The sequence below is a fragment of the Zerene cesonia genome, chromosome 18 (genome assembly GCF_012273895.1).
Source record: "Zerene cesonia ecotype Mississippi chromosome 18, Zerene_cesonia_1.1, whole genome shotgun sequence".
Lineage (NCBI taxonomy): Eukaryota > Metazoa > Arthropoda > Insecta > Lepidoptera > Pieridae > Zerene > Zerene cesonia.
The window spans coordinates 4,167,163-4,181,950 of NC_052119.1; the positions used below are offsets into that span (position 1 = coordinate 4,167,163).

At 33.1% G+C, this 14,788-nt stretch overlaps 1 protein-coding gene across 6 annotated transcripts in view; it reads right to left on the reverse strand.

The window, feature by feature from the left end:
• Positions 1-1,376: 1,376 nt before the first annotated feature.
• LOC119833825 (monocarboxylate transporter 10) overlaps positions 1,377-14,788 on the reverse strand; it is an 85,663-nt gene continuing 72,251 nt past the window's right edge. For all 6 annotated transcript variants that reach the window (XM_038358015.1, XM_038358018.1, XM_038358021.1 and 3 more), the window contains 9 exons: positions 10,417-10,590; positions 6,836-6,995; positions 6,172-6,479; positions 5,617-5,838; positions 5,113-5,250; positions 4,757-4,883; positions 4,146-4,252; positions 3,263-3,480; positions 1,377-1,750 (listed from right to left, as the gene is read on the reverse strand). In XM_038358015.1, the coding sequence (XP_038213943.1) occupies positions 1,517-1,750; positions 3,263-3,480; positions 4,146-4,252; positions 4,757-4,883; positions 5,113-5,250; positions 5,617-5,838; positions 6,172-6,479; positions 6,836-6,995; positions 10,417-10,590 (1,688 nt within the window). In that variant the 3' untranslated portion in view covers positions 1,377-1,516. The remainder of the gene's footprint in view (positions 1,751-3,262; positions 3,481-4,145; positions 4,253-4,756; positions 4,884-5,112; positions 5,251-5,616; positions 5,839-6,171; positions 6,480-6,835; positions 6,996-10,416; positions 10,591-14,788) is intronic.

The window sequence follows — 14,788 nt, forward strand, 5'->3', positions numbered from 1 at the left end:
GTCGCAGTCCGACCTCGCGGACAACGACAGCGGCATGTCCTCCGGCGAAAACGACGAATCCATCAAAATTAACAATAACCTAGTGAATAGTGATGTAACAAAGTGCCTGAACACGTGCGCTGGGCGACGGAATGAGATTCCGAGTTGCTCCAGCGACGTTGCCAACAAGAACGTTGTGTGTGTGACGGACAACAGTGAGTGTGTTGACGATTTCATTGTGATTAATGTGACATGTGATGTCGAGCCCAAGCAAGAGGGGCAGGTGGGTACAAACGTGTATAGCGTCGATTGTGATAATTCAAGTATTCTTAGCGTAGAGTCTAGCCGGTTAGTTCCCGTCGCGAACAAGGAGATCGTCAAGTCGGATAGCCAGAAGTTGGTGAGTCTATCGCTCTCCATACTGCTGGCGGCGATACTACAGGCGATGCGTTGTTTCGCACAATTCCTAGAGGACATTGTCGCGCCGCAGCGGTTATGATAGTTGTGTTCCTTTTAATTTTATTTACAATAAATATACATGCTAGTTGTATTGTTCGCGTTGGTATCAAGTCCCAGATTTATCTACACCGAAAAATAAAATTGGGGTGTCTGTTTGTAATATTAAAATAATAGCATAGGCTATTTTTGATTCCAATATTCCCACAGGAAATTTGGGATTAAAAATATCTCGTTTCGAGTGAAACCGCGGGAATATGGCAGCTAAATAAAAAAGTTTACGGTTAGAAATCTGATTCGAGTTAAAAATAAAGTGTAGCGAAACCAATTTCATAGTAAAATCTAGAGAAAGAATGTCATCTGGGGCCTTATACCGACGATTAGCCTATTACAAAACTGATATTCGAATTTTTGTAAGGGTTGTATTATTTAGGGGATTAAATATTTTTATTGTATCCATTACATATTGTAGTAAAACGAAAACATTGTATTATAAAGTTCAAAAAGGGTATCAATATTTGTATTATGGTAACGTCCATTTAGGCCGAACCTTATTTTATAAGACAGTCATGTAGAAAGACTGAAATTATTGCATCTGAAGAAAGCGCTTTTTTGTTGTACTGTGTATTTTACAGAATAATAATATTTGCTTCTTAGCATTCCAGATCTCAAAGATGATTCTTCGATTTCATTTTGAATACCTACTCATTGTTTATTTAAGTGATGAATTCAATTCATACAAAGAACATTTATTAAAACAAAAAAGTATTTAGGGAACATGATCTCTATTTTAGAATTTTGCAAGTGACTTCAAGTTTTTGTTCGCTCCGTCCATTGGAATTTCTTTTGCAATGTTACAATTATATATGAATAGTGGCAACAGTTAGATAGCGAGACATTATGTCCTAATTCTCCATACATTGTACGAATAAATAAAACGATAATATTTAATCATTTAATAAATAATATTGAACAATACACAAATGCTATACACACACACATCAAATAAATTATGAGGTTAAATAGGTCTTGTTACACTAAGGTGATTTTCTATTTATTGTCTCGAGATTTCACTAGTAATTTACAAAGAGGCCTCATTGATCACGGTTATCAGTCTGCTGTTCGGGTTATGGCACTTTTTCTTCCATTTAATAGAGTTCCTGTGTTCTGGAGTGTGGGTGTCTTGGTTTGATTGCTGTTGTGAGTTTGAATTGGCTACGACTATGGACCAGCGTCTGCCGCGACGCTCGTTTATGTTCGGCAACTCGGCTATCAAATTGTTCTCGTATTCACTCAGCATTAAATAGTTTTCCACCTGTAAACGTAATAAATGTTGATAAATATTTTCTTACTGTAGTATTTTTGGAAAGGACATCTATTTCTATGATTAATGAATCATCCTAATGATAAGTATATGAAATCGCTATTATACCGTGTTGTTATTAAAGTTAGTTGGCTTTATATTTGCTTTACCTCGTCATTGTACAATGTTCATTGGTTACTGAAACATATTTTAGCATAATCACATAAACCGTAAGACGCAGATTTATTTCTACAGTCTAAGTTTTATGTTGCTTTGTTACTTTATTTACTAATATGAAATGAAACTGTTATCTGTTATACGACTGTGTATTTTATTTAGATGTTAAGATAAAAATAATCCTTTCTACACATGTATGATATAAAACAACAATACTTTTGATTTCATCAATATTTAGACTCGTTTCACTTTTTTAAGTAATTAATTCAACTCCTATTTCCATCTCGTCATTTGGTTTATGACATACTTATTCACGATTACCAATATTTGCCCATAGTTAAGTTTTTGTTTATAATTATTATTGATGCAATGATTATATATAAAATTGATTGACACTATTTTTTATTTAACAATCTAAGGTTCTAAGAGAGACATGATTGAATTATTATTGTATAGACTCGAGTAGGAGAGGATTCTAAATTATGACAGACAAAATTCTTACAGACAAAAAAATACAGACGATTATTTATATTTTATGAAATTTTGTGACTGCACAAATATCTCTTTAAAAAGATTTCTCGTTCTATCCTGTCAATGTATATTAAAAAGGATGTAAAATAATAGATCTGTAAAACTTTAAAAAACATTTCTGCGATTCCATGCGATTCATGGATTTGTTTGGAATTGACATGGATTGCTAAGCAATTAACTGTGATTAAAGTGCATATTATGTTAGTTATTAATTATTATTATGGAATAAACTATATCATACAAAACGTTTTGTTTTAAATCGTAGTTTAATGATTTTTAATTCAATCCACAATAATTCATCTATATTCTAGTATTTATCAAGATGTATTCGCATTGTATTTAACGGTGTTTATGACTTATTTACTCAGCACTTAAATTTATATTATTTTTTTTTGTATTGAAGAATAAATGCATTGTACCTACATTTCTGTGTTTAATTTTGTCGTGGTATATCAAAAGATAACTATTTCTATGATATAAATAATTATACATAATTATGATGCTATATTTATATTTCAATTTTGAAACACACACTTCTTTGTTTTTTCTTGTATTTGCTCTAAGCTATATCATTCTGTGTTTTTACTGCTACTTATATATCAGACTAGATGCTGATTGTCCCGGCTCCGCCCGGATATCAAGATTCCTGTTTTATCCCAAGGGGGCATTTAGTTGAGATAAAAAGTATGTAAAAATATCATCCAAGTAAGCTCAAACCCTGTCTCTATATCAAATTTCACCAAAATCTCATCCATCACATCCAAAATCACATTCAAAAACAAACTTTCACATTTATAATATTAGTGTGGTAGATACCTTATTGCAACTAGTGATACAGTCGCCGCCGCAATCTAATTCCTCTAATAAATGCTCTGGTATGTCTAGATCCAAATCCAGGTCCAACCCGCCTTCTTCACTGATGCAGGTGAGTTCTGGGGGCACGTTGGGTGGGGGGGAGCCCAGGCTACCAGGTCCAATGCTGTCGAGGAGGTCTCTGCCGGCTCGCCCGGGAGCAACTAATTCTGCACTTAGAACTGTTTAAAGAGGTTTTGGTATTAGAATAAACTTTGTAATTATGATTTACATCAAATTTTAGTCAAATGGGCTGGGAGGTTGTAGGTATGTTTTCGAAAATTGAGGAACGGAAAATAGTTTTATTCGTTGATATTTTTTACCATGTATTTTATTGCTCTGTAAATAACAAAATGTAGGTAAGTACATGTATGTAGTAATCATAGATGTAGTAACCCATAAAAATAGAGGTTTCTGTAAATCAGTCTACAACAGACTGATTATCACGTAGAATGATGATCCGATTTGGTAGGTTTTCTAAATGTGGAGTTTTGTTTGTTGAGATGTTTCTTCTGTTTTAGGGAAAACATCATCATCAGCCCATATATGTTCCCACTGCTGGGACACAGGCCTCCTATGAGGGTTCAGGCCCATAATCCACCACGCTGGCCAAGTGCGGGTTGTCAGATGTCGCATGTCGTCGAACTTTTGATTCTTGGCAGGTTTCTCACGATGTTTTCCTTCACCGTTTTTAGGGATATAGAAGCAGCCATCCCCAAATTATTATTATCCGAACATCGTTGATATATATGTTAAAACTAGTATAAATTACATTTCCTATGACACTTAAAATCGGGGTTTCATTTTATAGTTTTAATTGAATACTTTATATCGATGATGATATTACCAAGTGCAGTGGCAGCGCCAGCGGCCGCGCGCGGTTCCCTCTCTCGGCTGCGGCTCCGACTGGTCGGCCCGCAAGCTGCCTCGCACGATGCTGTCCCACCATTCTCTCTGCGATAGACATACCTTATAGACTAATAGTAATGAGCAAATATAATTTTAGATATGTTGCACACTAATAGCTTATAATTAACAGTAAAACAATAAGTAACGGGCCATGATAACGATGTTATCAGAAATAATTTTGGACACACCACGGAGGACGTGGCTGGATATCAAAAGTTTAGCAGTATTTATATTTGTGATAGTTTTAATGTACCGTACGTTTTAATAATCAAATTCTGCCATTTTAATGAAGTCCGTATTAAATTGGCCTTAAGCGTCCGTTTATACGTTTAGGATTAATACAAAAAATATAATAATTAATATGTAATGGAAATAAATAAAATGTATTATAAACATAGTCTTAAATACATAAATTTTTCTCGCTCGTTACAGGTGAGTGGAGTTAAGAGCCGAGAGAGCATTCTACTATTTATCAGATAAATCATAATCCATAAAATATGATCGAGCTTAGTGATAGGTAGCTTTTAGAGCGAGTGGAATATTTCATACTTGGTGTGTTTATGCGCCACGCTTCGCCGGTGCAGGTCTATGCAAAAGAGCGACAGCGAACCGATGAGTGAACACGTGGAACTGAAGTAGTAGCCCGCTTTGCCGCCACAGCCCACGTTTATGTACCCTGGAATAGAATATAAAAATTTATAGCTATAACATGACAGTATTATTATCTAAGGTTTAAGCTTCACACACTGATAATTGAGAAATCTAGACTTGCTGTTTTCAAGGTTTTCTTGTTTGGAGATAAACTCAAACTCAAACATTTATTCGTTCAACTAGACTTCCTACAGAAGCACTTTTGAATTTTGATATTTTCATTAACCATTATTGCTATTTCGAAAATCAAATACCTGACAGCGGTACTCCAATAGCAATGGGCACAGCTTGCGAGCACTGCACAAAGCCCCAAGTTCTGGCAAAGTTACGGGATCTCACGCGCTCGTATGTGTACATCTTGAGCGAGTAATGGTAGCCACCGCAAAATATACCTGCAGAAATAAATCGTTTACACATATAGAGTTAATTACAGGATAAGACAAATTCATGGAAAGGAATCGGTTTTGTAGTTTTTGCGTAAAAGAGCAATAAACACACACACATCCTTACAAACTTTCGCATTTATAATATTAGTAAGTAGGATTATGACAATTGCAAACAATGAAACTAATTCATCCAACACCGTTCAATTGATAATGAAATTAAAATATTTGATTTTATTAAAACGATCAAATTACATCGCATTCGAGTATTATGGATGGTATCTGTTTATCAGAATGAATGTCTATACCTGTAAAAACAATAGATGAGAAATATAATCACAGTAATTAAAATGTTAACATTTATTCAACAATTACCATAAATCCAAGCGAACATAACATATCCGCTATACGATCCTTCCACCGCAGTTAGCGCCATCGTCGCCAGCCCGCACACAAACACAGCAGCCTGCGTCAGGTATTGTCTCGCTATACGGCACTCCGCCGAGTTCTGCCTTACAAGCAAACCGAACGCCGCGCAACCGACTGCCCACGCCAAACCAAGATATGCTTGAAGCAATTCTGCAGTGTCACCCAGACCTTAGAGAAATACATTTTCCTTTGAATTTTGCCTTGTGGTGACAGCTGTGTACAATTTATCTGTTTATTGTGCTCTCCTTGGTAAATGAAGATATTTATTTCTTTGAACTTTCAAGAAATGTCGTCAGATAACCTTACAAATCTATAGAAGATCTGTGAGGGTCGCTGTTTTGTAAGACCGGTTAACTGATATGTTTGAAAATTGCTACATCAGAGCCTATTGAGTAGAAATTGTGATTATTTATTTCTATGGTTTGTGTATAAAACGGAAATATTTAAAGCAACATAACTAAATATAAAGCACTGCTTTAAATATTATAACATAACGCCTACCTTCTTCCTCAGCATGGTATGCTAAATAAAATATCGGAGTATTAATTCCAAACGCAGATATTCCTGTGGACATCAGCAATATTCGAACAGTTTTGGATCTTAGCGTGGAGAAATCGAAGAATGGCTGACGATCATCTGACTTATTCCGGTCTTTCATTTTTCTCTTAATTTTGTTCTGGTTCTTAAGATGCAGTATGGCTCGACGTTGTGGGTGGTACAGCGAGGCTGAGCGGTAGAAGGTCCCAAGTATGAATGTTACGAATACTACTCCTGTTACTGCCTGTAATCCTAATCTCCAACCGATTGCTCTGGAAGAAACAACGTCGATTCAATAGAAAAATAATACGATTGTTTTTGGTTTTTTAGATTTTTACGGTTTTATTATTTTTCTTTTTAGGTATTGTCTAATATAAAGAATTACGCAAATTTAAAAGAAAATCAATGAAAATAATCTGACTGTAGGTTGCATGAATATCGACCTTCTGGTTTACTTTACAACTAGAACTTGCACTAGGAATAATTTAACAAAGTTCTTAACTACTTACTACTATCACATAGACACTACTACTACTGACCTTCCTTTAGGATAACGGTTGTTAAGCATTGTTCTGTTCCATTTATTTAGAACAATGTTCAATATAATAAAAGAAATATCGTGAATTACCTGATTGCACCTTTGATAAATGTGGACATGACAGCGATGCCAAGTCCGCTGCCACTTACAATGAATATTTCTACGAGTTCCCGTCGTCGCTTGAAGTATTGTGCTACCATCAGTGTGGAGCAATCTCGCGTCAATCCCACGCCCACGCCCACTACCGTCCCTGAAAAATTGTGTATAATGTATAATTACATACAGTATGATCATTATACATTATTACATACATCCTAATTCCTGTCCTGTTCTACTAATACTCGTTAAACGTTAAAGTTAGTGACGATGGTTGGATGTTTGTTACTCTATTTAATTCGGTATAGATATAGATTAATACATGGAATATCTTTACTAAGATACCTCGCGCATGAATCCGTGGGCTGCAGCATATTATACTTATATATTAGTCTTGATCCACTGGTTCTGTGACTAGGACCTCAGACTACTATCGAAAAATCGGAGGTTCGAGACCGGACGAGCGTGCAAGAATAATTGATATATTTCAATTAATCTGCACATTATTCAGGTAACCACCATCGAAACCGTGAAGGAAAGCATCGAAAGGAAACCACCATATTCGAGAATTAAAGTTCTACGACATATGATATCTGCCAACACGCACTTGGCCAGCGTGGTGTATAATGGCCCTCATAGGAGTCCTGTGTCATAGCAGTGGGAGTATATATGGGTTGATGATGATGATACATAAGTGGTTGCAGCTATTACATAAATAGTTTCAAACATTTACATGCTTTATTTATTTTATAGATTCATTGTAGAAAAATACCATTGAGTTGTTTATAAAGACCATAAATTCGAAGAATATTTTGTAAAGGACGGAAGAGGCGGGAAGGCCGTTTCTTTGAATTGTGGCGTGGTGTGTATTTTTTCATGGAGATTAGTATAGGAAATGCTTTATACATCTGCTATTTTTATGGAACGTTTTATATATTTTCATACTGTTACCGTCAGCCCGGCATGATTTTTATTCAAAGTTTTTAACTTTATCAGTACAAGGTCTTCTCCTAAATGAAGAGATAGGAACTAATTAAATAATAATTTTAACTATCATGGCGAATTGAGTTGCCAGCAGGCTACATTAATTTAAAACTTTTCGTCACAGCTCCGCCCCGAGAGATTTTTGTAGGTTTTACATTTTCCAATTTTTTATTATTATTCTAATTCAAGTGCAAACAAACCCAACGAAGCGAAAATCATTACAAACCGTTGAGCCGTTCTCGAGTAATCAGATGTGTAATTAACACTACTTCCCTACCTTTTAGTATAGATATATAGATAAAAAAAATATTTTTTACAAATAAATTTCATTGTCATTTAGAGCATAATTATAAAAAATAAAATAAATTTGTATTAGGTATTTCAACGCCACTCATTAAAAATCACATTAAAATGAATCTATCAAGAGATAGAATATTAGGTTAACTTAAACAAAAATCAATATCGAGAGAGTCGTCACATTTATCCGTTTAAATATTTCAGTAAACACATGAAGTGTATAATGAAATTAAATTTCCGTCCATTGGCTTCGTATTGCTTTTGTTAGGGTTGAAACTCTCTTAAATATAGAAAATAAAAATAAAAACATATTTTCTATTTAAATAATCTACTTTATACACTGTTTGACCAAAATCTTAAAGTAAGTAATCTTAAGTAGGTAGCCAGTCCTATACTAAAATAGAAGAAAATCTATTATACATATTAAAATTTTATCATTCATACAATATATTTAGGTCACGTCTCTTATGAAAATCTGGAATGAAAACTGAATCCTGTTTTTTTCCAAATCAATATCTAAAAAAAATTCAGCTATTTAATGACTATATTTTTGATGTTGACAACCTTATATTTTATAGTATAAATGTTGATGACCAGATGAACAAAACAGCTTACAGGCGTGCTAAATAGATATGATCCTAATATTAGAAATCATTATCGGTGTTGGAAATAATCAGAAATATGAATTACTAGCTGCGCCCCGTGAAAGAGCAAAATCACAGACACATCATTCATCATCATCATCATCATCACAGTAGGTAGTACGATTTTTGTATATGAAATAGGTAAAATTTGTATTTTTTATGGTATCAGTTTTTATGTATTAGATGTTCTATATGTAGATTTTAGTAGGTTTTAGATAATGTGTAAGTTTAATATCTCAAGTTTGCTCTCGCTTAGTTTAATTTGTTATAATGTATTTAATAACAAAAGATATATCTTTAAAAAGTGCATTGGGTCAATAACTACAAAATAGAAACAATTTAAATGCTAATACCACATGTATCGGTTAAAGCCACGCTTATTCTTGAATTCTATTCAATACTGAATATCGATGGTATGTGAGATTTAGCGCTGACTCTACTTACAAATATTTACATTTTCCATTCTCAAACCAACTTCAAAAATAAACATGTAGAATCAAAAAAAGTCGCATCTACAGAGGATTTGTTTTTGGGAAAAGAAATCCTTAGTTCATTTTCATTAAATTAAAAAATTACTTAAATCAATTATTATTATTAATCAAAATCTTTTATTAATACTAATGATGCCTTCTGTTGGTGAAATTATAAAAGTCGTCAAAAGTATGTCATATAATTAGATTTTATCCACTACAGATATACTTGAGTTATGCATTAACACAATTCAAACATGATATAATTAGATTAAGAAATAACCTTTTACAGTTTCAAACATCATAAAAACACTCACTCACCTACTTACTACTAATCTTTTGACCTCAAGAATTACAATCATGTTCTTTCAATTCTCAAAGAGGTTAAAGTTTTACGACTTAACCTGCCTTGCTCTTAATTCTCATTGGCATCCATACAACCAGCAAATTATAGCTGTTGCACGAACTTGCTTATTTTATTTCGAGTCTGTGTGCGGTTTATTGAATATCAGATTATTTATTCAGCGCGCCAATTAACGAATACCTTTGAAGTAAGTTAAAACGATGCTCGGATATGATCGCAATGAAATAAATTGAGCTATCAGTGTGTGCAATGCGATCTTAAGTGAATTAGCGCACAAATTGTTTGTATTATATTCATGTGTGAGACATCTTTATATTGCGTTTCACTTAGCATTGCTTCCAGTTTCATTTATTGGACCGTCGCCACATCCTCTGTTATATTTTTTTTTGTCGTGGTCCCCTATTCTTTTATCTGTTATGATTAAAATTTAGTCCTTTATAAAGTTGAATCTCTAAACATTTTTGAGAATTGAATTTTAATCCTTCACCTTAAAATACTACCGTCAATCCAGGTGCATGGAATATTGCCAAGTATATTTAATGTCTTATTAGTTAAACGCATTTAAAATTTCAATCATAATTTTAAATGCGAATTTCAATCATTTTACGGTAGGTTCAAAGTAAATTTACAACGTGAATATTTTTCAATTAGAAATTATGGTTACATGTGAAACAGTCATTAACATGGTGTTTAATCATAATTGAAATATGTACTACAAAATAATTTACATAAAAAGAATATGTGATTTCTAACATACTTCAATCTTTTCTTTTATCGTTAATTGAATTTTGTTTTAATATTCATCCCAAGGCTCACCATAACTGAAGAACAGTTGATGGAACTGCGTGGCAAATGATGTGAAAAGGCAGCCTAGCGCCGCAACCAGTCCGCCAACTACTGCCGTCACCCGGGTTGACTTGCGGACACAGAGAGCAACCGATACCGGAGACAGGGCTAGGGCTACTCCCGCGGACATGGCACCTAGACAACCTGGAAATAAAAAATGTTGTTAATTAACATAAAGTTTATTGGACACCAAACTAAAGATTATATTTAAGATTAATTAAATTTATCCTACTATTGTTATCGGAATTGTCACATTCAATCATGTGTCATAACATTATTCCTATATTACATACATAATTTCATTTATTTCATATTATAAGTAGGTATATAAGTCAATAACCAAACAAAACAGTAGATCTAAAAATAAAAGCAAAAACATTTTGGTCATAGTCACAAATTCGACGATAAGTAGATACAAAGATATCCACATAAACTGTGAACTAGTCCGGAGTTCGAAAGAACTAAAAATGCTTAGACTATGCAAATGTAAAAATAAAATGCTTCAAGGCAAATTTTGGAACAGGCTGTAACTTTTACCATCATTACCAGAGCTCCTCGAAACTTTCAGAGACCAATAACTTTCCCAAGTTATTATCCCAAAGTGGACATATTGGACTTTAAATGTCTCATATATTCTCAGTATTCATTTACTTAAGGGACAGTAGACAAACAAAGTATTTATAATAGTTCATTATCCAGACTCATTTGGCGTAACTAAAGGATACTGAAGTACTTAATGTATGTAATTAATTAGCCACGATGAAATTGCAGTTCGTTACAAAGTAAACATCATTTGTTGATTTATTACTGGCAGAACCTTTCAAACATTTCGATGAAATTGATGGTATTTTAATCATGAACATGAATGTGTACGTGAGGCGTCAATACATCATCATTAAAGAAAATTAAGTAGCCGTTAAGAGTGAAAATTTTCTTAATTATAGCATTAAGCATTGCGATGAACTGCGTGTTGGTATTTCATGTTTGAGCTGTACCGACGGGTGATAAAACGGTCTTAATTCGTCAATGTTAACATCCGACAACTTTACTGCAACGTTTTTCTTTTACATTTCCGTTTTTACATCGGTATTCAGTATGGCTATGTTATATAAACTAAAACATTAACCCAAATCTTGATATATTTGGGAGAAGAGGAAAGATACAAAGTAGATCGATCGTAGACAGACATTGATTCGCCGTTTATGGGTGTGATGATCTGCGACAACTGCGGTTTCATTTTCCTAGACTAAATATGAAGCTTTCAAGTAAGCCTTTGATACCGTAAGTTTAAACGAAAACGCGTAACGTAATTATTAAGTATACCAATGTGTAAAAGGTTATATAAACCATATATAAAATGATTTAATAGTCGCTTACATATTTTCTTAGTAATTTATACATTACAATTGTGATTAAATTATAGCTTTAACAAAATCCCAAACATATTAGCTATTAATTCGAAGCATTCATTCAATTGCATTCAATATGCACTCGCATTGCAATTATCTTGACATTTTGTTTAATGACTATCATAATAATTCCGAGTATCGGTAGCTAAATACGTAATTAAAATGAAGTTTATTACGATCGTATATCTGCACATAACAGATTTAGTGCTCTATTCATTTACCATCTTCAGTTTCATTGAAAGGAATGATAGATTTATTTAATGGTATAATATACAGTTGGAGCCGCGCCGCTTAGCTGTGTCCTAAATATCTGGGTGGACGTACAAATAGGTTCCTTTATGAAATTCTTAGATATTTTGTAGTGTATTTGATTGCATACTGCTATTTAAAAAATTTTACGGTCCAGGCCCTAATCATTTTTCTGTTGTCGATTTCATTTTTCATCTTCTTTTTTAGATAAAGAATGTAAAGTAACTAATAACCATGTACTTTTCCAATTATTTATAATACACGTTTTTAGCAGTTTTAAAAGGTGATAAAAATTATACAATTTTAAGCTACGCTATCATTAATTAATTAACGGATATAACATTTCTATATGATATGCGTTATTATGAATCATTATTACATATACATCCAAAATGCCATTGTAACAAGTTGCATCTCTACAATATAATCCCGCAAGGATAATAAAGAAGGATAAAGTTATGAAACTATACGACATAACCTCAAACTCGGCTACAAAAGTTGCTCTGTTTACGAGACGTACCTATAAAATAAATTGTATATAAAATAAACTGTCTTAATAAAGAGGAATCTGTGGGGACATATTGGTGAGCAAGTTTTGAAATACTAATCATACAATAATTCCCTTGTACATTTGTCTGTTAAAATAATGGGTATATAGCGAGATGGGTTTGAGGCAAACGTCTGACAAACACTTCTATTGAAAAACTTTTAGCTCGCTTCGGTAGTTTTTAAGGTTCGTTGACATTTTTAGTATAGAAAACCAACACAACTGAGTGTTGCTATTGTTACACATTTTGTTAAAATACTTGCAAAGACTTAAGACTTAGTTTCAATGTTGCTCGTTAAAAAAGTTTAAAAAGCATATATTTAATTCCGCCTTGTAGATTTCCTCCCATGTATTTATTGTAAGACTCTCTATATTCTCTTAGGTTCAATTTGTATTGATATACGACAAACTGAAATTAAGCCGTGGAAACTTAAAAAACTTTGGTTTATTTTCACATTTTTTCCTTAAATACATTCTACTCTTGAAAAGTCTTTTAAGAATGAACAGATGCCAGTTTGATGATTTGTTTTAAAATAAATGCTAAATATTGAATAAATCATGCTACAAATACTAAATAAGTATATATAAATATTAAAAATAATTCCAAATCCAGAATTACTTTTCTTGATACCACATTAAATTTTCTCATTCTAAATGTTACTTTGTACCCACAAAGACATTTTCAATGAATGCCGCTATAAAGGCAAAATATAACGTCATAAATAATGGGTAAGTTTATTCTTTAGTCGACAACAAATGCACTGGAACATCTATATTGTACTCTTGCACAGTTTTCTCAATCGTAACAGAATAAAGAGAACGCTGCTCCATGCCTTCTAGATAGCATTTCGGAGTTATTCTTATTTGTATGGAGGAAAATACAGTAAATAAAATTTAAGACAAGACAAGTAATACTTGGTTGTTTTATTAGAATTAAACAAAGTTTTATTCTCAGATGAGGTTCACGCGATTTATTGTGACTTATGACTTCATGTTGATCATATTAAGGATGTCATCCAATCTGTTTCATACAAGTTCTGGTTTTCATACAAGGGACCGCCGGAGGGCCTTTTCGTTTTCCTCACCCTTCTTAGTTCATTTCTTATTTCCTATCGGTAATCCTTTCCTTTTTCTCTACCCCTAACCCCTCTGCTAATATAACATAACAATCAAGAAAAAAAAAAAACTAATTTGAATTATTTTTAGCCATAACAGATTCTCTAACATTTTATTAATAGTTATATCGTTTTTCAAACTAAACAGGCCAACTATAAAATGAGTGTCTAATGTCTATGATGTTCTTTTTTTGTGACGAAACTTTTAACACCATCTAACACGCTTGCTTTCAAAGGGATCTGCTTGATTTATAGTGCCTTGTTATTATACTTCAATGACTTGTACCTTTCTTGAAAGTGACATTATTGATTGGAAAGAAATATTTTTTTTTTTGTTTTTATAACTTTTACTAAAGAATGTCTATTTTTCATACAAAGCTTTATTAATGTATGCATAGATCCTCAATTCAACATTAAATTAAATTTCATTATTTAAATCAATTACTGAAAGTCAAATTAAAAAGATTAAAAATTGACGTAATTACATCATTCTAACGAAAGATTTCGTACGCCCAAGTTTTAATTAATAAAAATCAGGCATCGCTTTCGCAAATTTATAAGGGTCGTAAAATTAAATGCCTTAAATTTTATCCCCTAAATTATCAAACTTATACCACAAATCATGTACGAAACGGTGTATTGTGGGAGAATTCGCAAATTATAAACGGCTGTATGTATACGTCGCTCTTATCACGCGGCCTGTCACCGAGCCGAAACATATTAAACGTCCTTTGAGATGATAAATGTATGATGAGGTTGGCAACACTAATACATATCAGTATCACCCTCTACGTCGATCCTAATAAACGATTGCCGATGATTGGCAGTTAGGTGGGCGGCCACCCGTTTCTACACTAGCCTTTTTGCCAGTCTAGCGCTTTTTGCGAATATCTCGCGAAACAGACGCTCTTTATAATCGCCTGGTTTGATTTTTTTATCGCACATTTTTTGACAGATTCTATAGTGGAAATATTTAACACGCAAATACACTTATTGTTATATATGAGCTTTTGTATTTCATA